The sequence below is a fragment of the Emys orbicularis genome, chromosome 2, assembly GCF_028017835.1.
Source record: "Emys orbicularis isolate rEmyOrb1 chromosome 2, rEmyOrb1.hap1, whole genome shotgun sequence".
Lineage (NCBI taxonomy): Eukaryota > Metazoa > Chordata > Testudines > Emydidae > Emys > Emys orbicularis.
The window spans coordinates 169750025-169777450 of NC_088684.1; the positions used below are offsets into that span (position 1 = coordinate 169750025).

The window sequence follows — 27426 nt, forward strand, 5'->3', positions numbered from 1 at the left end:
TTGGTTGCTATGGGAAAGGAGGGTGCTGCAGTTTGAAAACATTTCCACATGTTATGAACACGGAAGAAGCCAACCCCACGTGCCCTTTTGCTTACCATGGCTGCCTGCAAACTGAATTCTGTGGCCCAGCCATGTGTGATGTGTCACCATACCAGCAGGCGCTCAATATAAAAAGCAAAATGCGACCTTGTACCTAACACACAGGTGCTGTCGGCTGTGAATTGCTTGATTCACTGTGAAAGAGTCTCCCTTTTGTTCTCAGAAATATATCTTCTGTAACGTCTACTCACCCTTTTTCCCCCCTGCAGCTGCAAATGTTTCTATGCTCCCTGCATCAACTCTGTCCCTGAGATTATCGCAGATTAGAAGGCGAAAAAAAAGCACTCGCAATGACATGTTTTCAGAGCTCATGCAGTCCTCCCGCACTGATAGGGCACAGCTGAATGCATGGAGGCATTCGGTGGCAGAGGCCAGGAAAGCACACAGTGAGCGTGATCGTAACACGCAGGGGGAGATGCTGGGGCTAAAGGGGGAGCAAATGGACATGATGAGGCGTCTGGTGGAGCTGCAGGAAAGGCAACTAGACTACAGACCCCCGCTGCAGCCATTGTGTAACCACCTGCCCTGCTCACCAAGTTCCATATCCTCGTCACCCAGATGCCCAAGAACACTGGGCGGGGGAGGGGAGGGAGAGGTTCCGCGCACGCTGCCACTCAACTCCAGGGGATGGCCCAAGCAACAGAAAGCTGTCATTCAAACAGCTTTGATTTGTAGTGTGGCTACAATAAGCAATGTGGCCTTGTCCTTCCCTCCTCCCCGACCCCACCCCATTATCAAACCCTTTGTACACCAGGGCTTCTTTTTACTAGTCAGCGTTGCCAGCGATCTCAAGTTTTTTTAATAAATAAAGAATGAATTGATTCAGAACAATAGGGACTTTATTTCCTGTGCCAACTGTGGTCAAAGGGGGGATGGGGACTGGCTTACAGGGAAGTACGTTCACCAAAGGGGGCGGCTTTGTATCAAGGACAAACAAACACAACTGTCACACCATAGACTGGTCAGTCATGAAACTGTTTTTCAAAGCCTCTCTGATGCGTAGTGCGCCTCAGTGTGCTCTTCTAATTGCCCTGGTGTCTGGCTGTTCAAAATTGGCCGCCAGGCGATCTGCCTCAACCTCCCACCCTGCCATAAACGTCTCCCCCTTACTCTCACAGATATTATGAAACACACAGCAAGCAGCAATAACAATGGGAATATGGCTTTCGCTGAAGTCTAACCTACTCAGCAAACTACGCCCGCGCCGTTTTAAACACCCAAAGGCACATTCTACCACCATTCTGCACTTGCTCAGCCTATAGTTGAACTGCTCATTACTGCTGTCCAGGCTGCCTGTGTATGGCTTCATGAGCCATGGGAGCAAGAGGTAGGCTGGGTCCCCAAGGATAACTATTGGCATTTCAACATCCCCAATGGTAATTTTCCTGTCTGGGAAGAAAGTCCCTTCTTGCAGCTTTCCTAAACAGCCCAGAGTTCCGAAAGATGCGAGCGTCATGCACCTTTCCTGACCATCCCATGTTGATGTCGGTGAAATGGCCCTTATGATCCACTAGTGCTTGCAACATCATTGAGAAGTACCCCTTGCGGTTTATGCACTCTTTGGCAAGGTGGTCCGGTGCCAAGATAGGGATATGCGTTCCGTCTATTGTCCCACCACAGTTAGGGAACCCCATTGCAGCAAAGCCATCCACTATGCCCTGCACATTTCCCAGACTCACTAAACTTCTTAGCAGAAGAGTATTGATTGCCCTGGCTACTTGGATCACAGCAGCCCCCACAGTAGATTTGCCCTTTCCGAATTGATTCCCGACTGACCAGTAGCAGTCGGTCGTTGCAAGCTTCCACAGAGCTATCGCCACTTGCTTCTCAACTGTCAGGGCAGGTCTCATCTTGGTATTCCTGTGCTTCAGGGCGGGGGAAAGCAACTCACAAAGTTCCATGAAAGTGGCCTTACACATGCGAAAGTTTCGCAGACAGTGGGAATCATTCCATACCTGCAACATTTTGCGGTCCCACCAGTCTGTGCTTGTTTGCTGGGCCCAGAATCGGCATTCCACTGTATTAACATGCCCCAATGCTGCCATGATATCCCAATTGCCACATCCCGTGCTTTCAGGAACGTCTGTGTCCATGTCCTCCTCACAATCTTCCTCATACTGGTGGCTCCTGGCTAGGCTCTGCACATACTGCAGGATAATGCGTGAGGTGTTTGCAATGCTCACAAAAGCAGTGTACAGCTGACCGGGCTCCATGCTTGCCATGCTATGGCATCTGCACGGATAACCCAGGGAAAAAGGCACGAAATGATTGTTTGCCATTGCTTTCAAGGAGGGAGGGAGGAGCGAAGATTGACGACATGTACCCAAAACCACCCGCAACAATGTTTTTGCCCCATCAGGCATTGGGGGGTTAACCCAGAATTCCAGTGGGTAGCGGGGACTGTGGGATAGCTACCCACAGTGCACCACTCCGTGAGTCGATGCTAGTCACAGTATTGAGGATGCACTCTGCCGACCTAATGCGCTTAGTGGGGACATGCACGATCAACCGTATAAAATCGGTTGCTAAAGATAGACTTCTATAAAATCGACCTAATTTCGTAGTGTAGACATGCCCTTAATATTTTTGTTCAGGAAAGGCTCATGACACCAAAGGAAGGAAGTGTCCATACCAAATTCCGTGACCTACTGAAAAGGACAAGGGCTCTGACATTTTCCTCCCTCTATGCAGCCGGAAAAGAAATGAAAAGCAAAGACAAGGTAATCACAATAAAGGCTGATCTTCTGATACTAAGTGCATAGTTACTGCCTACAATGACAGTGGATTTGCTCAAAATATTGTGTCCTGAGCTAATGCTAGTTCAATTTACTCTTGCTGAGGTAAACTGGTGTCTAAAGTTAGAAATAAGCCTGTTATGATAGACATTTTAACCAGAGACATCCTTCTCCTTGTGAGATAACACTTGATAGTACATCCTCTCTGGTGATGGTTAGCCAAGCACATGTAGTGGCACTAGGAAAACCTCTTCAATATACAATCATTGGAAACCTTGCAAACATTTTTGTTGAGTGAGTTCATCATTCTGGACAGCATTTCAGCAGGACTATACCTTTGACAGGTACAGACAGGATTCTATTAAAGGAATGACGCAACAGATGTGCTCCAAAGCTTCTATGATTGAAGACAAATCTGTTCCACTCAACTGCTAACCAGAGCACTTGACCCATCCCAAAAATAAAGCTGATCTGGCTTCTTTCATCTCTGAAAAACTCCTACCCACATACCAATGCTTCACATACCAAAACAATTTTCATATCCGGAGGGTTCAATGAAGACAGTTCAGTTAAATCATCAAACCCAACTGTGGACACAAGTGAGTTACAAAGCTGTCCATGAAGAGGCAGACACCAGGACTGTACTGCACTGTATGCATATAGATGCTGATTGTGTCATCGTGTCAGCACAAGACACTGATGTTCTTCTGTTAGTGACACACTGACAAAATGCCTTGCAGCAAGTTGTATTTGGGTTTTTTGATGCACATTCTTGTGTATACTGTCTGAATGAAGCTTCTGCCTGTATTTCGTGAAGCAGACATAGGAACAATACTCTCCTTCCATATACTGACAGGCTGTGATACAGTTTCCCATATTGCTGGGCACAGCAAGAAAATGGCTTTGACAATATTCATGGAGAAACAGGGACTTTAAGGAACTTGATTCATTCTGTAGATCATCCTTCCCATTTCAGCAAGAGTTAATCTGTAACACGTACAATTTGTCTGATGAGGAAGAACTGCGACAAAGCATGGGTGATATTCTTCTCCAAGTATCTATCACCAGATGCTCTGTCCCGAACTAGAGATGCACCATGCTATTACATCCAAAGAGCTCACTTTCAAGCCATGGTCTGGAGGCAGCCAAATGCAACAATCCCACTGGAGAATATGGGTTGGACCAAACACAGTGGAGAACTGATACCCAAGCTTATGTCAATGCAGCCAATACCTGACAGCTGTACAGAAATTACCACCTGTGGATGTGTCAAAGAGTGCATATCACAATGCTGTAGCTGCAGAAATGCCACACTGGCATAGACTGCAGCCTGTAAATGCAAGGAGCGTGTTGGCATACGTATCAACTGTTAAATTATGCTTGTCTAAACAATGTGTGGAATATATAACAACTGTATGTAGTGGAATAAAAACCATAGAAATTTACTAATTTTTCAAATTGTATTTAAATTTTGATCTCCAATTTAGAAAGTGAAATGTTCAAACTTCATCCTGGTAAAAATCAGCATTACTGATTTTTGACGGCTGCTGGACATTGAGCAGAGGTGTTCGTGGACCTGTCTATAATAATCCTCAGGGATTAAATCCTGGCCCTAGGGAAGTCAATGGGAATTTAGCTTTTTACTTCAACAGGGGCAGGATTTCGCTCCAAGTCTTTTCCTTAAGTCAATACAGTTAATTGAGAACCCAGTGAGGTTTATAGAGGAAATGATTTGAATTACTCAGTGTGCATTACTTTGTATCTATCAAATTTGAATTTTATCTGCAATCTCTGTATCCCTACAGATTCAACTTCATGATCACCTCTCCTTAGAGCTTCTCTCACTACGTAATCTTTTAGATAGAGTTACTCTCTCACCTTCAACACAATCTAGCCTTCCTTTGTGGAATTTAGGCAGATATTATATCCCACCGATTTTTGTCATTCCGCCACATTTCAGTAATCACTATTATAGCAAGGTCCTCTTCCACTTTCAGACAAACTATTTTTGCTTTTAGGCTTCATTCATTTATATTCAGAAATTTGTAGATTTTTGTTTTAACCATGTGTCTACTTCTACAAAACTCTTTAGTATTCTGACTTGATTTAACAGAATTTAGCTCTGTGACCTTGACGTTTCCTGTTCTGTTGTAGTTCTGGCCTATCCTTTACTTGATACAGAGATACATCCACATCACTGACTTCTCTAACAGATGTCTTCATCAGACTTGATTGTTCAACACTTGTCAGTTCTGCTCCAACTTCTAGTTTAACCAAGTCCCCAAACTTTATTATTCATGTGTGTCAATAGTCTGGTTCCTCTTGATTAAAGTGGAATTCATCCCATTTGTCTAGGCTCTCTCTACGCCAAAGTGTTCCCCATCCAGTGTCTAATTTAAACCCATTCTCTTTCTATAGGTCTTTATATCCGTACATTGAGATGCTGAGCTCTGTCTAGCTGACCCATGCATGAAACTAGTAGCTTTCTCTGAAATGCTTCCATTGACCTCTGACCCTAAATCTTCCTAACAATCTGAATTCAGCTTCCACAACCTCTCTCCTACACCTCCTTATGTGATCAATATGTACCACAACCACAGACTTCTTCCCACACTTACTAGAAGTTTGTTTAGCTATTTGCAAGATAGCTAAACAAGTCGTATCTCAGAACCATCTATGTTTCTAATGACCAACCACAAACCACTCCAGTTTGCCTCTGTCTCAAACTGTAACCTCATTGCCTAGAACCACCTCCTTGGTGCAGGAGGGACGATCAGCCTTCTCTATCTCAATCAGAAGAAATGTGTCCCTCCATTCCATCTAGGTCTCTTCCTTTCACGAGACCAGCTTCCTCAAGTGGAAAAATCAGGAAAGGAATTCTGGGTGGACTTGTTCTACAGTGTCCCTACATATCAGAACTTTAAATAGTTGTCTCTCTCTCTACTCTTACAGTTCACACTCTGCCCTCAGGATGTTGTGTTCTGAGAAACTCGAATTCATGACTTACCTCTGGATTCTGTGGAATTATTTGATTTTGCTTCCTACAGTCATTTACCTTTTGGAACAACCATGTCATACTTTTCAGTTAACTCATTTAATAATCAAAACAGCCCTGTAAAATTTCACTTCTTCACTTGTTGTAACTTAACTTTGTTTCTTTGCTTACGGTCCATCCCCGATCTGCCAAATTTAATGTGTAGTCATGACATTTCTAGGACTTTATTTTTAATCTTACTTGGAAAATAAAATTTTGACTAACTGAACTTACTTCCCCATACAGGAATATCTTTGCTTTCTGCCTTCATCACAATGGAAGCCATAGTCATGGTCACAGGAATGGCATCGAAGTATGAGGAATGTGGAGCCAGAGTTAATATTGCTGCTTCTGCTGGTAAAGCCTGTCTGCCCTTTACATTTATCCAATGGAATCCTCCAGCAAGCCACATTGTTCTCATGATTGCTTTCAGCAAAAAGTCCACTACTCTGTAAATAATTTAGATATAATGGTTACACTACTTCAGTAATGTAAAAGTGTTACAAAAATTGTTTTTAAATAAACGTGTTGTGTATATTCAAGAAATTAAAGCTTTAAACAGTTAAAACATAAATTTTCAATATCACATCAAGATATACAAAGTAAATATCCTTAAAACAATAAATGATATCTGTTCTTACTATTCATTTGCTATTCCATTTGTATCAAGCCTTTTCTTACTTTGCTTACATGCAAATTTTGATCATCAATGGAAATGTTTTTATTGATTTGTGTTTATATGGTGAAATTGATGTTTGCTGACATGTATCAATAAAAATCTAATCCTTCCAAACCTAAGTATTCTGTTTTTTTGAACCAGAAACATTTAATAAAGTTATTTTGTTCTCATTTTCTGAACATGTGTAAGCCATTTTCAAACCAACAGCATCTAGTTCAGTTATATTTTATTTAATTCCTGAGTATTAAAGGCATCTTTCTTACACAGAAGTCCCCAATTTTGAAGCAATGAACACTAACTGTTTTTGGTTTTGACCACTAAGAAAACCATCACTGGGTATAGACCTTTAAGATTATTAAGAATGTTTTCTATAAAGTGTCATCTTGACTTTAGCAGAGACCTTAATTTAAAAGTTACATAACTGTTGGTGGTTTCCTAATCTTTCCAGAAAACCTTCTTTGCAGTAAGGAGAAATAGATATTTATGGAAATAATGCAAGTTAAAAAATATTAAAACGAAACTGCACAAATTGTGCTTCACAAAACTGACTTAAATCCCCCTCTGTCTCTGCAATCTAAGGGCCAACTGATAATGCATATATGTATTCAGTCAATTCACATATTTTTAACTTCTCATTAGGGAAAAATGTGTAAGTGATAGATTTTACACTTGCCACAGATCTGCCTTTCCCATATTAAAAGGAAAACTGTCTAGTACTGTCAGGTTTTTCCAGGACTTCTCTCCTTGAAGCTGATAAGTTATATAATGGTTATCTATTTATTGTACCTCAGCGTATGCTTTACCAAATCAATGAATGCAGTGACTCACTTTCGCCACCAGGAGAGGGGCTTTTCCAGTTCTCTCTCAGCAGATCCCATTGAAGCAATGAATGCAAAAGGCCAGGCCAGTAACATCATAAAAGCAGCAAAAAAGAGTCGGATGGGGAACAAAGTCAAGGTCATGAAGGCAATCTGCAAAACCCAAACAATTTTGTTATTTTAATATGTAATCTAGACTGATGGGAAAAAGTTTACTATTTTAAGAAACACTTAAAAAGAATAAATAACGAGGTGGTGTTGTTTTTGCTGATACAAACTAACATGGCTACCATTCTGAAACTTAAAAAGAATGTTAGTTAAAAAAAAATATTCCATGCGTAAGGGTGAATTCTTAACTATTTTTTTCGTTAAATAAAGTTTAAGACAAAAAGGGTCAATCATTTGAAAAATTAAAAATATATTTTGTCATTATATGAAAAATATAATGATATATTACACACACAAAGTTACATTGAAAGCACATTGTGACGGGATTCCTGGGGTGCAGCCTGGGACTATGGGACCACTGTGCCCCTTAACTCTCCAGCCTGGGCTGTCTCTCCCAATGCTTTGCTAGTGACAAGCAGCAAACCCCTCCAGGCACTGTTATCACTCGGCACAACAGCATGTGGAGCCCCACACCCAGCTAGATTGCATGAATGCTCCCAGAGCCACTCGTAAAATCACACAGAGAAAGGCACCAGCCAAATCCCACCAGCTCCCAGCCTTGTACCTCAGAATTATACCGTCTTGCACTGTTCAAGACCCTTTCTTGAGTAATGCAAGTTTATTAATTGGTTCACCACTTCATCAATGGAAAGTGGACATACACCTGAGCATATTTACCAAGCACTTCAGGCAAACTCACTGGTAAAGATAAACAGTAAAACAAATTTATTGATTACAAAATACAGATTTTAAGTGATAGGCAAGAAGTCAGAGTGGTTACCAAAGGAAAAAGAAAAGAAAATATAAGCATGCAGTCTGAACCTTAACCCTTATCACACTAAACAGTATTTAGATCAAGCAATGTTCTCACCCCACTGGATCTTACAGTCCTTAGTATACAGGTTTGTCTCTTAAACCTGGACCAGTCTCCTCTGTTGGAGTCTTCAGTCTTCTGAGCGTCCTTGTTGCTTGCAGCATAGGTAGGGGGAGGAGAAAAGGTAAAGCATGGGGCCACTGTGTTCTGTTTTATACCCTTAGTCCATGTGCTTGGAGAAGAGAAGTCCAGGCATGTCTGGTGGGCATTGCAAGGTTGAGCAATTCCCCTGGTGTGGCCTTGTGCAAGTGAGTGATTGCATTGTAGCTCCCTTGTTGGACAATGGCTGTTGACAGTTGTTCGAAACCCGCCCAGGCATTGGTTATCCCCCTGGTTAATGTCTTTGGGAAGCTAGTATCTGGGCACTTCCCAAACCCACAACACATTTTAGTGACAATCATACAACAATTCTCATAACTTCATATGCATTAATGATATACATATTTAGATGGAGCAGTGGGTTTCAGCAGATCATAATCTTTCCCCTGTTAGCAACAAGAAGAAAGTCAAGGAAAGTGTGGGCCCCTTACTGAATGAGGGAGGCAACCTAGTGACAGAGGATGTGGAAAAAGCTAATGTACTCAATGCTTTTTTCCCCTCTATCTTCACGAACAAAGTCAGCTCCCAGACTACTGCACTGGGCAGCACAGCATGGGGAGGAGGTGACCAGCCCTCTGTGGAGAAAAGTGCTTCAGGACTATTTAGAAAAGCTGGATGAGCACAAGTCCATGGGGCTGGATGCGCTGCATCCAAGGGTGCTAAAGGAGTTGGCGGATGTGATTGCAGAGCCATTGGCCATTAACTTTGAAAACTCATGGCGATCCGGGAAGGTCCCGGATGACTGGAAAAAGGCTAATGTAGTGCCCATCTTTAAAAAAGGGAAAGAGGAGGATCCAGGGAACTACAGGCCAGTCAGCCTTACTTCAGTCCCTGGAAAAATCATGGAGCAAATCCTCAAGGAATCAATTCTGAAGCACTTAGAGGAGAGGAAAGCGATCAGGAACAGTCAGCATGGATTCACCAAGGGCAAGTCATGCCTGACTAACCTAATTGCCTTTTATGATGAGATAACTGTGGATGACGGGAAAGCAGTGGATGTGTTATTCCTTAACTTTAGCAAAGCTTCTCATACAGTCTCCCACAGTATTCTTGACAGCAAGTTAAAGAAGTATGGGCTGGATGAATGGCCTATAAGGTGGATAGAAAGCTGGCTAGATCGTCGGGCTAGGAGGGTGGTGAAGCACTGGACTGGGTTACCTAGGGAGGTGGTGGAATCTCCTTCCTTAGAGGTTTTTAAGGTCAGGCTTGACAAAGCCCTGGCTGGGATGATTTAGTTGGGGATTGGTCCTGCTTTGAGCAGGGGGTTAGACTAGATGACCTCCTGAGGTCCCTTCCAACCCTGATATTCTATGATTCTATGATACCTCACATGGCATCCTTTATATGTAATATCACAATTATATATAGATGAGGCATATGGGGGTTACAGGGAGCTCTCCCAAGGTATAGAGTGTCACATACATCATGGTTGCAAAGCCAAGCACTCAAAAATGATAATATTCCAGAATTAATTTGGATCCCTTGTGCATATGCATTATGGCACAGTCTTTAATTATATGATCATGTTTTAAAGAAAGTCACACCAGTGAACTGGTGGAAGTCACTTAAGCACTTGGATTCAGAGACTCTTGAAGTGATAATCTCACTTTTAACAGCAGTAGCTTATTCTGCCAGTGTAGAAAGAATATTTTCGTCCTTCATTCCAAATTCAGAAATCGTTTGCGACCTGAAAAAGCAGGAAAGCTTGTTTTTCTTTTCCAGATTATGAACAAACAGGAAAATGAAGGTAAAGACGACTGAGTTAGCTGCAGAAGCCAATATTTTAAGTTTCTCACGCTGACCTGGCTGACATAGTCTATTTAATTTTTGTTGTTTTTTTTCCTAAATATTTCATTTAACTATTTTAGTTAAAAACAATTTTAACAAAAACAAACCTGATTTTAAAAAACTTGAATGTTTAACTAAATTCAAAAATTCATATGCTTGTTTTGTTAAAATAGTATATGTTTGCTGTTGAAGAAAAAAATCCAGAATACATAACGTTGTTGTTTTAGTTAAATAAAACAATTTAAATGTCTGTCTGGTGATGTTCTCCTCCTAATACAACATGGCAAGAAAATCCTCCGAAAATTAATGATTAACCTGTTGAATTGGAGATAGTTCACCTCCCAATGACTTCATAAATATCTGCTTCAATTACCTTTAGTAAATGAAATAACCAATCATTCATTTTCTGATATAGCTGTAAAACTAATCTGAAAAGTTTTCAAAATAAATCACTTAAAAAATGTATAGTGTGGACCTTCTAAAAATGAAACCTACATCTATCTCTGAGTTGTGAAGAATATGTATTAAGGTTATAACAATCAACAAGAATGCACTTTTATGTAGAAATCCATGATTAAATCAAGTCTTCCTGACTAGTGATTTAAATCATGATTTAAATCAAATCCACCCTGGTTTAAACAATGTTAAGTGTATTTAGCCCCCTCTCACAACTCCCTCGCAAAACTCCCCTGTTAGCTGCTCCTGTTTGCTAGCTCTCCTGGTCCCTTAGGAGCGGGCTTTTTAAAGCCTTGGTCTTCCTGAGTAGCCCCGCCCTCTGATTAAGGGTTGACGGGTGCTAAAGGGCTTAGGGATCAAAGCCTCGTTAAGAAGCTCTCAGCCTTGCCCAGCAGGCCACTAGGCTCAGCACACACACAATCAGCACACGGTCCCCCAAACGAACAGACCACACAGTATATTTTAGTCAAGCACAAGCATGCCATCCGTATTCTGACTCATCCTCTATTCACTGCCACAAATAGAAACTCTACCATTTACCTCTAAAACAGACTTTATAACACTGTCTCTGTAAAAACTTTAAATAATCAATCTCTTATAATACTATTAAACTCACAGACAATTAAGCGCTTTTTGCATAGGTGGATTTAGGGTAGAGCACCCCACCTGTGGTCTAACCACCACTGGAAATCTGTAAAGAGGTAGCTAGTTTTATTTCCAGCTGCTAAATTGCATTACAAGACAGCTAAATGCACATAAAATATTACAGAGTGCCCACTAGCTCTTTCACAGTTAAGACAGAGTTTCTGTTTAAAGCTGAATTTGCACCCTCTCTGAAATTCACAAAAGGCAAACCAGGTCTTACAATTGATAGATGTGTCTGCAGAAAATCTGAAACAATTTTAACAAGAAGCTCCCAAGATAAACGCTGCTTTGAGGTCTCTTCCAATCCTAATCTTCTATGATTCTACGAGCTTGAATGGTTCACCTTCAGCCATGAAATGTATTATGGTTGGCATGACTGATGGATGATTAGGTCACAGCAGCATCTGTCTCTTCAGCTCAGTGGTTTGAGCATTGGCCTGCTAAACCCAGGGTTGTGAGTTCAATCCTTGAGGGGGCCACTTAGGGATCTGGGGCAAAAATCTGTCTGCGGATTGGTCCTGCTTTGAGCAGGGGCTTGGACTAGATGACCTCCTGAGGTCCCTTCCAACCCTGATATTCTACACTGGTACTCTGTATGGAGCTGAAGGAGCTGGGCAGGAAGTTCCACACCTAATAGCTCTCAAGCACCTGCTTGCCCCCTTTGCCCATCTCCTGATAAGTTGAGAGGATTACCCAGGCAGAGGGGAAAAGCTGGTAGCAGAGCCCCCTAGCTCTTACTTGCAGCAGCTCCAACCAATGATCCAGCTGTTTTTAACGTGGTGAACAGCCTGAGAAACAGGGCTTATCACTCAGTTCCTGTGACAACTTCAGCTAAACTGCTAGCTCTGCTACACAGACACTTTCAGCTGCAACTCTTCCCCCTTCTAAGTTGATTTTTAAATATTTTCTTGAATATATAGCACATAATTGTTCTAGGTTTGTCAAGTTTGGTACCATTATGTTCATGGGAGAAATGGCTTTAGAATGATGCCAAATAACCTATTTCCGATAAGATTTCCAGCAACTGGAGGACCTGGAGCTGGGAGCTAGGGGGTTGGGGGCAGCAAGTCTCCCCTGCCATGCTGCAGAAGGTAACACCATTGAAATTATGATTCTGTAGATTTTTACTCAAATGACAAATCCCTCACCTTTCTATCACTAACTTGTCCATGGAATTACACATGCCTGTTTCCTTGGACCAGCTACTCCTCTTTGCTGCTCTACATTGGGGATTGGTCCTGCTTTGAGCAAGGGTTGGACTAGATGACCTCTTGAGGTCCCTTCCAACCCTGATATTCTATGAATATGAATACATGTTGATTGACAGGTCTGTAGTCTTTTGCTATGTATTGTTCAGAATACTGCCTTAAAAACAGCAGAAAAATAGTGAGAGAGAAAAGAGGACAAAATTACAAAGGTGCCTGTTTTCTCCACAAGACACTCAAAGGGGTATGCAATGGTTAGAGCACACTCCCCACCAGAACCTGGAACTGAATCCAGGATTCTTGACTCGAAAGTCCTCAGCTGTCAGCAAAAATCTCCAAAACCCACTGGCCAAATGCACGTCTCATCCACATATAGTAGATGGTTCATACATTTATCATTTACTCTGTTAGCTAAAGTGGGAGAGGTTTGTAGTGTGGATTTAAAAGTTCCAACACTCTTGATAACACATGAAGGAGTCAGTAATGGTTTCATTTGATAGAATTTGTTTTTTGTTTGCTTTTTTAAAACGTCAGAAATTATATAAAAACTACATTAAAAGAGTGTTACGGTTGTGAAGTCAAGTACTGAAAATATCCTTGCACATATGCCTTGTAATAAGGTCTTTAAATGATTACATACTATTTTTCCTCAATACCCCTGCCTCATTCAGTGCTCAAGATGGATGGATGGCACTCAGGGAATGAGTGTAGAGAAAGAAGCTATTGTCTGCCAAACGTTTGCCTCATTTGTTGTGAAAACTGGAAAGTCAGTATATATTGTGAGTACTAGGATGGGTGGGCCTGGGCCTAGGCCTGCCAAAAACTAAAGGCCCACTCCCTCAACTGAGGTGGGAGAAGGAATCACCTGGGAACCACAAAAGCCCAGGTGACAACTGAGTTCAGGGGACAAAAACTAAGAAACCAGGGACAGGAGTCGAAGTCAAAGGGCCAAAACAAGGAATCCAGAGTGGGATTCTGAGCAGAGAACCCTGGACAGTGCCCACTGCTCCTAAAAGGAGTTCAAGCAGCCAGTGGATACTGCCCAAAGAAACTCTGCCCAAGACGTGAAGTGACAATGGATCGAATATAGGGCCCAACATTGCAGAACATTCCCAACCCCTCCATGAAGTTTCCTTCTCCTGGCCTGGTTGACGGCCATATTGGCCAGTGCCAGCAAGTTGAGAATAAGGAGGTCTCAAGACTTTATGGAGTTATGGATGGTGTGTACACATACAAGAAGGTGAGGGGAAGAAAATTCAGCCAGAACCTCAGCAGAAGATTCTAGAGAAGCCGGAAGAGGGGTTGCAGCTTAACACACTCTTCAGAAGTGTGTGCCAGTGTAATGTCCAATGACTGTAACTCACTCATTTTCCCCTTTCCTTGTTCTATTTCCCTTAATGTGAAATAAATAAAAGGAAATAAACTATAAGATTGTACTTTGCTTCCTTACTTTTGAATCCATAAGGGTCTGTTACTACAAGTGTTTGATATGCAAACCTCTGTTCACTGACATTGTGGTGCAAGTCCTGTAACAATTATGCCACTATAACATTTGGGGGGGATCACCCAGACTAACAGGGGGTTCTGTTACTACCTGCCTTCTAACATTGGATGTCTTAATGCTGAGCTGCTGTGGTTCACCATTCTGACACCAGTAGCCAGCCTACAAGCATAACAGTCCCACCCTAGCTTCCACCAGCATAGTTACTTCTTGCAGGGTGACCTCAACAATCCCTTCTGGTCCCAAGTCCCCCACCCCCAAACCCGTCTCCAAGTTCTTAACTACCGGATACTCTACTTTTCCCCTTTGGTTCGTCATCCTCAAAGGTGTGAAACCTGCCCTCAACTATCAGTTCACTTTGGCGTGCACACACAGTTTGCACAACAGAGACCAGCTTGAGGTAAAAATAAACAAAAAGTTTATTTAATAGAAAAATCATAGAATCAAAGATGAAATAGTAAGGAAAAGCAAATACATACAAGTTATACATAAAATAAAAAAAGGTGCAATCTCAGGCTTTACATATTACTTAAGTCCTGTTTCTAATACAAGTTACCTATTGTCTCTGAACAGTTTCCCAGTGTGCCCTCTGACCTAGAGGGGATCAGTGGTGCAATCCTGATATTTGACATGCAGGTATTCCACCCCTGCCGGTGTGACCAAGCATGTACGGAGCATGCAAGGTCACATTGTGAAGAGGATGCTGTTTTTCTCTATAAGATGGCATCCTCCATGCAGCTACATGGAGGATGCCATTTTGTTTTTGTATCAAATAGTGCCCTCCATGTGGCATGACCTCATTGTGCAGCAAAAGTGCCAGTACGCCATTCCCCTACAGCACAGGAGGGGATCCACTATTTCATGAACAGCACCTACCTTAGATGTTGGCGCTCAGTTTCGGGATAGCCCTCACATCAAATCCCCTCCCTTTTAACAGGGTTTGAAGGGGTTTTTTTTCCTTTTCCTCACACTATGGTAATTCATGGTTACACAGAGCTGGGCAGGTTTCCCAGGTTGAGGGGTTCTTTTCAGTTTCAAGTTGTTCCAATGTTTTCCAATTAACTTTAATGGCTTAGCATTCTCTCTTTCTGGCTGCACAATGCTAGTGTTTTGTGTAAACACTTGGTCTGGGAGGTGCCCTCCCTGCCTGACTGCCTCACTATACTGCTTTGAGATGATACTGTAGTTTCACTATAGTTACAATTATAATATACATTATATATATATATATATATATATATATATATATATATATATACACACACACACACACACACACACACACACACACACACACTCAAAACTACAACCTGTATACATATCTCGTAATGACCATCACATATCTCGTAATGACCATCAAGTTTAGGGCATTACAAGTTTCACAAATAAACTTAACTCAACATATTTTAACACACAATAATTTTGTCTACAACCAATTGGTTCAATTGCTTATTTTTAGGGGCTGAGACCCCCTGTTTTCCCCCTGGGGTGTCTGGACCCTGATTGTCAAAGCCAGGGTCTCCTTCACACTGCAAAACGGGCAAGTGTCGGAAGACTCCATGAACCACATCAGCCACGCACCCATGCTCATGGCTCCATAGAGAGCCATAGGACTACAGTGGAGTACAGACTGCCCTCTGCCCTCCGCAGGTGGCAGCAAGTCCCATCACTTGGTATGGAGTACAAACGCACAGAGCTGTTCCTGGGGCATGGTTCAGTGAAAGACCAGCGGGATGTCATTTCAGCTTGCTCAAGTGGTGCATCAGAGGTATTCAGCAGAGCGAAAGAGGGGCTCATAGGGCAACACCCAATGACGAGCTCTGGAGCACCAAAAGTGAGGGATGGGCAGGGAATGACCTATTCAAGATAAGCGAAAGAGGCAGGGGTCAAGGCTATCCTCACCTCCTGGAACACGACAGGGTACAGAAGGGAGAGGTAACCCGATGCACTGGCCAAGTGCCACAAGGTTTACCCAGTCCCTCCGACCATAGTCCTAGTCTCCGATTCTGGTGACGCCAGCCAGAACCATCTTTCAGTGCACCAAGAGGGACTCCACCACCTGCACGCCAAAGTGTGTGTTTTGTAACGAGGGTCTGTGAGGTCGTCTTCCGTCAGTGGCCACTACAGACCTAGGCACTGAAAATAGTTTCCAGGTCCTGAGAAAAGACTAGCAACTCTGAAGTCTCGAGAGAGACCTCTCGGGGGCAGATTAAAGAGCTAGGAGTGACACTGAAGCCCTCAGAGGAAGGCATGTGCCAGCACACTCCATGTGCCATAAAAGAATCTCTGAAGGGCCTGAAAACAGAAAGTGTGGACCTGGCTGCAGCTCTAGATCACGGCCTGCCCATCCTCCCCTAGAGGCAGGCTCAAGACACCCACAGATCTCCAATGGTTCCCCAGACAGAACTCCAGGATCTTACTCTGGAGTTGGCTAGAGTCCCCGGGGGCAGGCTCTCAGTGTTGAACTGGTACCAGCACATGGACAGGACGAGCTGGTTGATAACCAGCACCCTCCAACGAAGGGAAAGGTACTGGAGTAGCCCCATCCATTTCTGCAGACAGTCAGACAATTTTCCACAGTGGGAAGGGATTAGTGGCAGAAAAGCGAACACCGAGAGAGCAGCAGAGGAAATGGAGGAAGGGCTCAATGATATTGGCATACAGTTGGTCACATAGCAGGCAGCCTGAACACACTTCTTGACTGAAGATGTCAGGCTCGGTCAGGATCCAGTTGAGCTTGACCAAACACTCCTCAGAAGTATACATCAACTGGAGGAATCTGAACACCAGCAGAATGTCCATGAGATACCCTGATCCCCCATGTCAAACACCCTCTTCTGACCAAAGGAGAGGCGGGCAAGTGACAGACCATCCCTACACACCACATGAAGAAGGTCCTGGACTAGATGAATGAAGATGATCTGGCCCAGAACAGCGTAGGTCTGGTTGGAGTGGACCATGTCTGCCCACATGGACTTCAGCCACAGCGACACAGCCTTCAATGTGATCTTGCAATTTGAGTAGCAATATCAAACGCCAATTCCTCAGGTCATCAAGGTCCCCCTTCTTTGGCAGCAGGGTGAACAGGACAGGTCCAAGACAACATATCCCAGCACATGGGGCAGAACTCCATCCTCAGCCTACCAACACCCAGAGATTTATTGGTGGGCATCAGACAAAGGGTTTCCAAAAACTTGGCCAGAGTGAGAGAAAGCTCCAGCCAGTCCCTGTCACCTACATTGACCATAGGGATTTTACCCCAAAGGACTCTGTAAGCATCAGCATCGGTCAGATGTGGGGAGAAGAAGTTAGCATAGAAAGTGCTCAACCTTTCATGCATCACTACTTGCCGACCCCTGCCATGAGATGTGATTTTTGGCACTGCTCTTCCTCTCCAGGTATAGAAAAAGTGGGAATCAGAATCCATCTCCTGAAGGAGGTGGATTTGCAACTGAACAAAAGTACCTTTGGCCCATGGCAATTTAGAACCCAGAGCCCACCCCGCTTCTCCCAACACACTCTGCAGATGGATGGATCTCCAGGGCAAGCAGCCAGGTGGCCCTCCAGCTCCAAAACCTCCCGTTCCAAATGCTCTATCACAAAACCCCTCCTCCAATTGGCTCCCTGGGTGTAGTCGTGGCAGAGGAGCCAGGCACCTACCTTCCCCACATCCCACCACCTCTGCATCTAGGGAAAGATGTGCCTCTGCCCGCACAAGACCAGCCAGAATTCCCAGAAGGATGCCATGGCTTCCAGCATGCTGTTGTTGAAATGCCAGTTGGCTGGCCGTGGCTGCTCAGAAGTTAAAGAGACTGTCACAACCACCAGGTGGTGGTCCAAGAAGAGGGCCCACAAGATGTTAAAACAGGAGACGTAGAAGTGATCCTGCTGCAAATGGCATGATAGAGTCTCCTCCACCAAGCCAAATTGGTAGAGATGTCTGGGTGGGTGGATCAGGAAGTAATGGTCAATGATCTTCATGAGAATATCCACAGTGGTCTGGCACTTCTATCTCCCAACATGGTCCAGCATGTTCAGGATGGAGTTAGAAGCCACAAAGAGTCCTGTGGCACCTTATAGACTAACAGACATATTGGAGCATAAGCTTTCGTGGGTAAATACCCACTTCGTCAGACGCATGAGGACTCTGTCGCTTTTTACAGATCCAGACTAACACGGCTACCCTTCTGATACTTGACAGGATGGAGTTAAATTCCCCACCTAGAACCAGACACTTGCAAGGATCCAAGATGCTGAGGAAGGTGGATGCCTGCTGATAGAATCACACCCGCTTCAGGCCCAGTACCAGAGTAAATGAGGTCGAGTCCCTCCGACCCAGACCCAGAGATGCAGCAGGTGACCTAGCACATCAGCAACCCCCAGCACCTCAGACCATCGGTCTAGGGACAACAAGGTTGTCAGGCCACCTGAAAACTCGATGAGTGCCTAAAGTACAGCCTGCCCTCCCATCTCCAGCCACCATCTGGCTTCAGTATGTGGATTGGCATCAATCTCCTGAGGAATGTCACAGGATCACAGAGTACCCCCCACCCAAGGTCTAGAGTAATTGGCATCTGCAAAGACTCAGGGTATGTCATCAAATGGCCATTCTTTGTTAAGGACAGGGGCAGAAACAAACAGATCTGCATTTTAGCAAACAGCAGCATGGAACCTCTTTCACCATCAGACTCCTTGACTCCAACTTCACAGCACGAATTACCTTTATCTAGGGATAACCAGTGATGAGCTGCCAAAATTTTAACAACCGGTTCCCTCCTCACCCCACAAGGGGGTCGTGGCCTGCCCCCGGGACTCCTGCCCCATCCCCGCCCCCGGGACTCCTGCCCCATCCAATCCCCCGCGTTCCTTGACGCCCCCCCAGACCCATCAACCCCCCTTCCCTGTCCCCTGACTGCCCCCCGCCACCCCATCCAACACCTCCTCTCATTCCTGATGGCCCCCCGAGACCCCTGCCCCATCCAACCACCCCTTCTCTCTGTCCCCTGACTGCCCCTGGAATCCCTGCCCCTGACTACCTCCCACCGCCCCATCCAACCCCTGCTCCTTCCTGACTGCCCCCACCCCGGGACCCTTGCCCCCATTCAATCCCCCTGTTCCCCGCCCTCTGACCGCCCCGACCCCTATCCACCCCCGACCACCCCCCCGAACTCCCCTGCCCTTTATCCAACCCCCCACCCACTCCCTGCCCCCTTACTGCGCTGCCTGGAGGTGGCTGGTGGCGCTACAGCCGCACTGCTCAGCTGGAGCCGGGCCAGGCCGCCGCCACCGCGCACCACGTGGAGCACTGGTGGCTGGCGGTGCTACAGCCACGCCGCTCGGCTGGAGCACCGGGTCAGGCCGAGCTCGCAGCCAGCCGCCCAGAGCATGCGCCAGGGCGAGCTGAAGCTGCGGGGGAGGGGGAACAGCCGGGGACTAGCCTCCCCGGCCGGGAGCTCAGGGGCCGGGCAGGAGGGTCTCGTGGGCCACCGGAGTGGGTGCCCACCCCGCCCCGCCCCTAAGAGCCAGAGGGACCTGCCGGGGGGCAAGGTGGGGAGTCCCGGCGGTGCTTACCTGGGGAGGCTCCCGGGAAGCATCCGGTAGGTCCCTCTGGCTCCTAGGGGCGGGGTAGCGTAGCTGGGGGGAAGCAGGGGGTTACCTGCCGCGACATGGGCGGCCCTCCTCGCACTCCCCCACCCCAGCTCACCTTCACTCTGTCACCGCCTCCCTGGGCCTGAGTGCGAAGCCGCCGCTTGCTTCTCAGCCCTCCCAGGCTTCCCGTGTGAACAGCTGATTCGCGGGAAGCGGGGCGGAGCGTTCAGGGGAGGAGGCGGAGCAGAGGTGAGCTGGGGCCGGGAGCTGCCGGAGCTCACGGAGTTGGCGCCTAAGGCGCCACTTTAAATTTAAAAGCCCTTTCAGAACCGGTTGGACAACCGGTTCTAAAAGGCTTCTAAATTTAACAACCGGTTCCTGCGAACCGGCTCCAGCTCACCTCTGGGGATAACCCTCAGGAAACTACATTTCAAAGGGTGACTGAACCAAAAAGAGCAATGGGCAAAACTCCCCAAGGTATCTCTCCCTGTTCATGTCTCTCCTTTTCACCTAGGATGACAAAATAAACAGCTGTTGGACTTTGGGAGCAGACCCTCCCCTGAGAGTTTGGTCAGCAGTGTTACTTGGAAAACGGGGTAAGAGACTTCACCTTGAACCAAGTCTAGTTTGTTAAGTTAGTACTAGGAAGTGTTTTATCTTTATTTCTCTTGTAGCCATTTCTGAATGTAATGCCTTATACTTGTACTAACTTAAAACCTAACTTCTTGTAGTTAAATACACTTGTTTTATTCTTTAATTAAAATTAATCCAGTGTTGTGAGTTGTCTGGGAACTTCATTTAAAAGTAGCAGACTTGATTCCTTAGAGTTGCAACAAACTACGGTTCCAGGAGAGGGTTGGATAGTGCAGAATACACATTTTGGGGGGAAATCTGTGACTGGGTTGGTGTCATCCCGCAAGTGGTAACCAAGGCTGGTGGAAGCCAGAGTGTGACTGACGTGTGGCTGGCAGGATGCAGCTATACATAGACACTCAGGGTGTTACCTACAAGGTTGGGAGCTACAGCAGCAAAGAATTGTGAGGCGCCCCAGTTTGCAGAGCAAGGGTGACATAGCCCCTCACTGGTCTGGATTGCACCCTGGAGTGCCATAAAGGGAAAGGGTCAGGAATAAGATTGGGGTCCACAGTGGCCACACTGCTGAGGGCAGCACCATCAATCACAGGAATTAGAGGGACGCAGTCAGGGGGCTCCTCCACAGCACCAGGCGTGGGCACCACAATGGACTCAGTGCTTGCTGTCTTGGTAACAGGTGTTATGGTTACTGGGTTGGGAGCCATGAGCTCTGGCAGCACCCCCAGAGCTGGTGGAAGGGACAGAAGGGTGGAGGGGGAGCTGCAGCTGACAGCAGAGCAGCAGTCGTAGCAACGACTGCTGCAGAAGGAGCCTTCTGGGCAGGCTCTTTCCTTTTATTGTGCCATGGTCCTTCTTGCTGCCTGAGGGGGCTCCATAGGTGGTCACAGTTTTGGCAGTGGAGTCCATGTCTGTGTTTTCCGCAGCCTTCCTGGTGGAGATGATGACGACACTGGAAAAGGTGTTGGTCGTAGACCTGGGGGTAGATGGCGGAGAGAGCCAAAGTGGAGTGATGATAGTGGCCAGGGATTCTCTCGCAGCGCCTCCCTTCCCTCCACAGACAAAGCTGCTGGAGCAGAAGCCTCACCCATGGCTGTTTCCAGGTCCGCCATCAAGTTCAGGTGAGGGGAACAGCCACCAGAGGAGGAGAGGGGAAGAGGCTAACCACTCCTCCCCACTAGCCTGCGTATGCGTAAAGAAGGCATAAATGCAAAGTTAATCAAACAAATGATAGGGAATAGAGCAAACAATATGTGGGGAAAGACGATCGACTCGAGCTGCACTGGGAGTGAGGGAGAATATATAAGCAGAGAAGTGCAGTAGATGGGTGTGACGCTCTGTAACTCGGGGGAACACTCAGCACCCACATGTTCATCTTTATAAAATGATTGTGTGGTATCCAATGCAAGTTTGTCATGTTCGGTGTCTTCAGAAGGCTCATGATGCACTGAGCATGGCTGTTACAGTGATGTTATAGTAACTGTTAAGGTAATGTTAGAGTAAGGTTTAATTTCACGTATATAGTTATGAGGCGGAAAATGTATCCTCATGGCTTAAAGCAAGCCCATGCAAAAACTCTCCAAGAACAGAGAGGCAGTTCACACCTTGTCAGGGCATGGATGGGACAAACCCAGCCCAGCCTCACAGGAACAATGGACACTGGCTTAGGCAACAACAAAAAAATCTCTTAGATCCTCAAGGGAGTCACCCCCTTCCTTTGGGCAGTTTGGGACTGTGATGAGGTAATGCTCACCTGACTCTGAAGGGGGGTGGGGGCAAAGCCAGGAGGAAAGAAAGGACATGATAAAAGGAGAGACATTTTGCCATGCTCTCTCTCTTTCACCTACATCTAGAGACACCACCACCAAGCGACTGAAGTGCTGATCAAAGGAGAGAGCCTGACTGAAAAGTAACCAGCCAGCCTGTGGTGAGAAGCATCTAAGTTTGTAAGGACACTGGAAGTGTTAAGATCAGCTTAGAATGCGTTTTGCTTTTATTTCATTTGATCAAATCTGACTTGTTATGCTTTGACTTATAATCACTTAAAATCTATCTTTGTAGTTCATAATTTTGTTTGTTTATTCTACCTGAAGCAGTGCATTTGGTTTGAAGTGTGTCAGAGACTCCATTTGAGATAACAAGCCTGGTACATATCAATTTTTTTGCTAAATTGACGAACTTATATAAGCTTCAGAGGGGTAGCCGTGTTAGTCTGAATCTGTAAAAAGCAACAGAGGGTCCTGTGGCACCTTTAAGACTAACAGAAGTATTGGGAGCATAAGCTTTCGTGGGTAAGAACCTCACTTCTTCAGATGCAAGTAATGGAAATCTCCAGAGGCAGGTATAAATCAGTATGGAGATAACGAGGTTAGTTCAGTCAGGGAGGGTGAGGTGCTCTGCTAGCAGTTGAGGTGTGAACACCAAGGGAGGAGAAACTGCTTCTGTAGTTGGATAGCCATTCACAGTCTTTGTTTAATCCTGATCTGATGGTGTCAAATTTGCAAATGAACTGGAGCTCAGCATATCTACACCAGCAACACCATCACAGGACCTAACCAGATCAGCTACAACATCACCGGCTCATTCACCTGCATGTCCACCAATGTTATATATGCCATCATGTGCCAGCAATGCCCCTCTGCTATGTACATTGGCCAAACTGGACAGTCACTACGCAAGAGGATAAATGGACACAAGTCAGATATCAGGAATGGCAATATACAAAAACCTGTAGGAGAACACTTCAACCTCCCCGGACACACAATAGCAGATGTAAAGGTAGCCATCTTATAGCAAAAAAAACTTCAGGACCAGACTCCAAAGAGAAACTGCTGAGCTTCAGTTCATTTGCAAATTTGACACCATCAGATCAGGATTAAACAAAGACTGTGAATGGCTATCCAACTACAGAAGCAGTTTCTCCTCCCTTGGTGTTCACACCTCAACTGCTAGCAGAGCACCTCACCCTCCCTGACTGAACTAACCTCGTTATCTCCATACTGATTTATACCTGCCTCTGGAGATTTCCATTACTTGCATCTGAAGAAGTGAGGTTCTTACCCACGAAAGCTTATGCTCCCAATACTTCTGTTAGTCTTAAAGGTGCCACAGGACCCTCTGTTGCTTTTTATATAAGCTTGCAGCGTCCAGCAGGCATTACTGGACACTGCAAGATGGAGGTTCCTAGGGTTGCGTCTGGGACCGGAGATATTGGCTAGTGTCATTCGCTTGCAAGTAGCTGGGAGCAGCTTACATGCCAGAGGCTATGCGTGAACAGTCCAGGAGTGGGGGTTCTCACAGCAGAACAGGGTAAGGCTGGCTCCCAGAGTCAAGGATTGGAGTGGCCTAGCAGATCACTGGTCCAGACAACACCAGAGGGGAACATCACAATGGGGAAGGGAGAAACAAGTACAGGCATGCACAAATACACAGGACAAGTGGGCTAGGAATGGCAGTCAGCAACAAACAGTGGGAGAGAGGCGATCACAAGAGGCACCACACAAGATGGGCAGGAGCAGCAAACCACAAGGGTGGCTGGGAGGACTCATATGAGATAGACAGATGGGAGCACTGAACCACAAAGAAGCAGGGGACCCATGGAAGCAGCAAACTGCAAAGGTGGGGGGGACCCACATGAGACAGATGGGCAGGAGCAGAGAGCTGCAAAGGGGACAGATCTGCCTGAGACAGACAGGTGGGAGCAGCAAATCACAAGGTTGGGAGGGGGGACCAATGCAAAATGGGTGAGAACAGCGAAACAAAGTGGGGGGCAGGGGCTGGTGGTCAGACAGAAGGAGGCCCACCAGCCCAGTGCAGGCTGAGGGAAGAAAGGGGTGGAAAGTTCAAGGGGGAGCACATGTACCCACATGCATTTTGCAAGGAAGCAGGAAGTTATGCTGCATAGCCCCAGGCAGCTGGAGGCATGCAGTCAGTCAGCAGAAACAGTTGGGGAGTGAATGGGGTGGAGAGAGAGCTCCACACCACTTCCTCTCCCTCCCAGCAACAGCTAAGCAGAAGCCATGCAACACCATCATCAGGCTCCTCCTCTAGCACCAGCAGGAACAGGACATCCCTCCCACAGAGCCATAAGAAGGTAGAGAATGAGGCCAGAGATTGTAAGAAAGAAAAGGTTGGTTAAAACATCTGAATCCACCCTAAATTGAAATCTGTCCTTGTCAGTGCCTCACAGTTTCTATGTAATGCTGAGAAAGTGACTTAAACCAAAAACTTTTCCACAGGTAGCATCATCTGATGATTGTTTAACTTGGGACATCTTGGGGCCTCATTTGCAGAAGGGCTGAGCCTCACATCTACCACTTAAGTACCTGTGAGCTGTATTTTGAACATATAAAATGCTATAAAAAAACCCCTAAATACTATCCAAAAAATCAAGCCCAAGGCATGTCAGCTTGCGCATCCAAAATCAGTCAACACTTTAAAGATGGGAGTCTTCGCCAAGATCATAAATTAGGAAAAACACCTAGAGCTCCTTGAAAGTTTTTTGTCAAAATGCTTTTCTGCCAGAAAATGCCCTTTTGTCAAAACCAAAATTTTCTTTGAGAAAAATTTCAGTTTTGCCAACCTATTTCAGTTTTCTATTGAGAAAATAGAAATGATGGCTCCATGGCTGCCTGCCTGAATTGCTGTTGTCAATTTCACTTTCTTCCAGTGAAACTGACAAAAGATTTCCAGGAGGGCTAGCTCTGGGAGAAAGAGTGCCCTGGTGTTCTGCCCCTCTCTCTGCCTTGCCTCCCCACCTCCTCTCCAACTTTGGGAGAGGAAAAGAAACCAGGTGGTCTGCTTCTTTTTCCCCAGGCCTAAGGAGAAGGTGGGGAGTCAAAGTGCTGAAGTGCTCTGCCTCTTCAGCAGCCCAGTGGAAGGCTCTTGTCAATTTAACAAGGGGAAGTGGCAACAGCCTGGGGGGAGAAGAGGCAGCCAGAAAATTCTGGTTCCACTCGCCCTAATCAAAATTTTGCTTTAAATCCCATTCCGTAAAAATAGTTCACATTTTCAGCAGAATTCAAATGCAATTTTTTTTAAATGCAACATTTTTCACAGAAAGGGATTCCCTTTTTCAGCCAGCTTTAAAAATAACAGTTTAATCTTTACAATATCCCTGTCAGGTAGTTTACTAATGTTTGTGAAAACTCAGATGTTAGTGACGAATGCTTTAGGAAGAAAATGCCATGAGGAAATTAATTTAGTGCAGAGTTTGAATGGCAGACCATTAATAAAGCCTGGAGCCACACACTGAATGACAAGGATAAAAAGAAATAATGAATAGCTATTCATTCAGTGAGCACCATCCGTTTTATGAACTGAATGAGGCAGGGGTCCAGTGGAAAAGACAGTAAGCAGTCATGTTATTAGAAGCTGTATGCTCACAAGGGCACTGAATTAAAGTTGCATAGGCTACCTTAGTTCTGGCATTTACTTACTTCTGAATTCTTGACTTCCCATCTGAAAAACATTATACTTGCACCCAAGAGGAATATATAATTTCTTAGGAAATTAAGAATATCTCCTTTCAAAATTCTACTAGGAGAGTAGAAGTTCATTACTTCCAATGACGATATTTTGTTACCATGTGGTTACAACAACAAAACAAAATCATTATTTTCATGATCTATTAACTTTCATGTCATAATGACCCATCTGCTGCATGGATGGCTCACTCCTTTTTAGTGAAATGCATTACTCAAACACCATATCCTTAAAGTAAAAAAAAAAAAAAAAAAAAAAAAAAAGGCTTAACCAAGAAAGAACTTGCAAACATTCAAAGTGTCACCATAGTCTACAGCTTATGAAAGGCAATTCTCCCAACTGTCCTTCTCAAATCATACAATCCCCCCAAGCCCACCCCACCCCCAATCTAGAAAAAGGTCACTTTTAATTTGGAAACATTTGTTTCTTTATCACTGTTTTCTTGTCTTGGGATGTATTTTGCATGCAAAAGAATACATACATTATCCATGCACTCAGGGAAATTTATGAGCAATGTGGTAGGCAATAATGTAGCTAGCCCCTCACAAATATGAAAACCAAACGATGATGAAACGTATTTATTTCACTGGGTTAAAACTTGCACCTCCAAGTCACTGCTGACAAATGTTGTATAAAAAATTCTTACTTGCACACAACTCCTGTGAATATAAACTTGCACACACACAAGACTTTTTGCCTGTTAAAAGATGTGTTGAATGATGTTTGTTTTCAAATTTCCCCCTTAGTCCATTTATTAAGCAGTTCACGTAAACTAGATGTTTCTAGCAAGTCTTTCCTCTGGGGCTCACACTGGGGCCAGCGCAGTGCAGAGGATTTGCCAAGCGCCCCGGGCCGGCAGGGGCTTGGTGAGCCAGGCGGGGTCCCGCGGGGAAGGCGGCAACACTTTGGGCGGGCAGCACGTTAGCGGTTCAGCCGGGCCATGCGCCCTGTGACCCCGGCGGGGCCCCGCAAGGCAGCAGCGGGGATCCCCGCCCCAGCGCGGCCAGACAGGCACAACCACTCCGGCGGGGGGAGGGGGAGAAGCGGGCACCCACCTTGGCTTTCTGCAGGGCGCTGAGGCGCAGCTGGTGCACGAAGGGGCTCCGCGGCGGCGGCGGGGGCGGGCCGCGCTCTCTGCCGCCCGCCGCGCAGCATCCCCGGCCGCGGCTGCTCAGCCTCATCGCAGGGTAGGGCGCGCGCAACGGCCGGGCTGGTCCTGGCGGGGGCGCGGCGGAGCGGGGGGCGCGGCGGAGGATGCTGCGCAGCCCGGATCCCACCGGCGGCGACGGCAGCAAGAGGATGTACGACCCGGATCGGACCAACGCCGCCGCTCGCCTGCCCCGCCCTCCCGGGGACCCGCGCATGCGCCTGGACGCCGAGGCGGCTGCTGCTGAGCTCGTCTCTACGGGTGGGGGAGGCAGCTCGCGACACCCGCCGGGAATCGGGAGGCGACCCCCCCCCCGCAACACCCGGACCCAGCTCGCAGCAGCCCCGTCCCCCCGCAACACCCGGACCCAGACCCCCCCGCTACTCCTAGACCCAGCCCGCATCAGCCCCCCCCGCAACTCCCGAACGCAGCCTGCATCAGCCCCCCGCAACTCCTAGACCCAGCCCGCATCAGCCTCCCCAACACCTGGACCCAGCCTGCATCAGCCCCCCGC

The 27426-nt window shown here is 46.0% G+C and overlaps 1 protein-coding gene across 1 annotated transcript in view; it reads right to left on the reverse strand.

The window, feature by feature from the left end:
• The window catches only part of LPCAT1 (lysophosphatidylcholine acyltransferase 1), a 162412-nt gene extending 135283 nt beyond the window's left edge, over nt 1-27129 (reverse strand). Inside the window, exons 1-3 of the mRNA XM_065398971.1 lie at nt 26821-27129; nt 7376-7518; nt 6103-6317 (exon numbers count right to left, since the gene is read on the reverse strand). Of these exons, the coding sequence (XP_065255043.1) occupies nt 6103-6317; nt 7376-7518; nt 26821-27129 (667 nt within the window). The remainder of the gene's footprint in view (nt 1-6102; nt 6318-7375; nt 7519-26820) is intronic.
• Between the last annotated feature and the right edge of the window lie 297 nt (nt 27130-27426).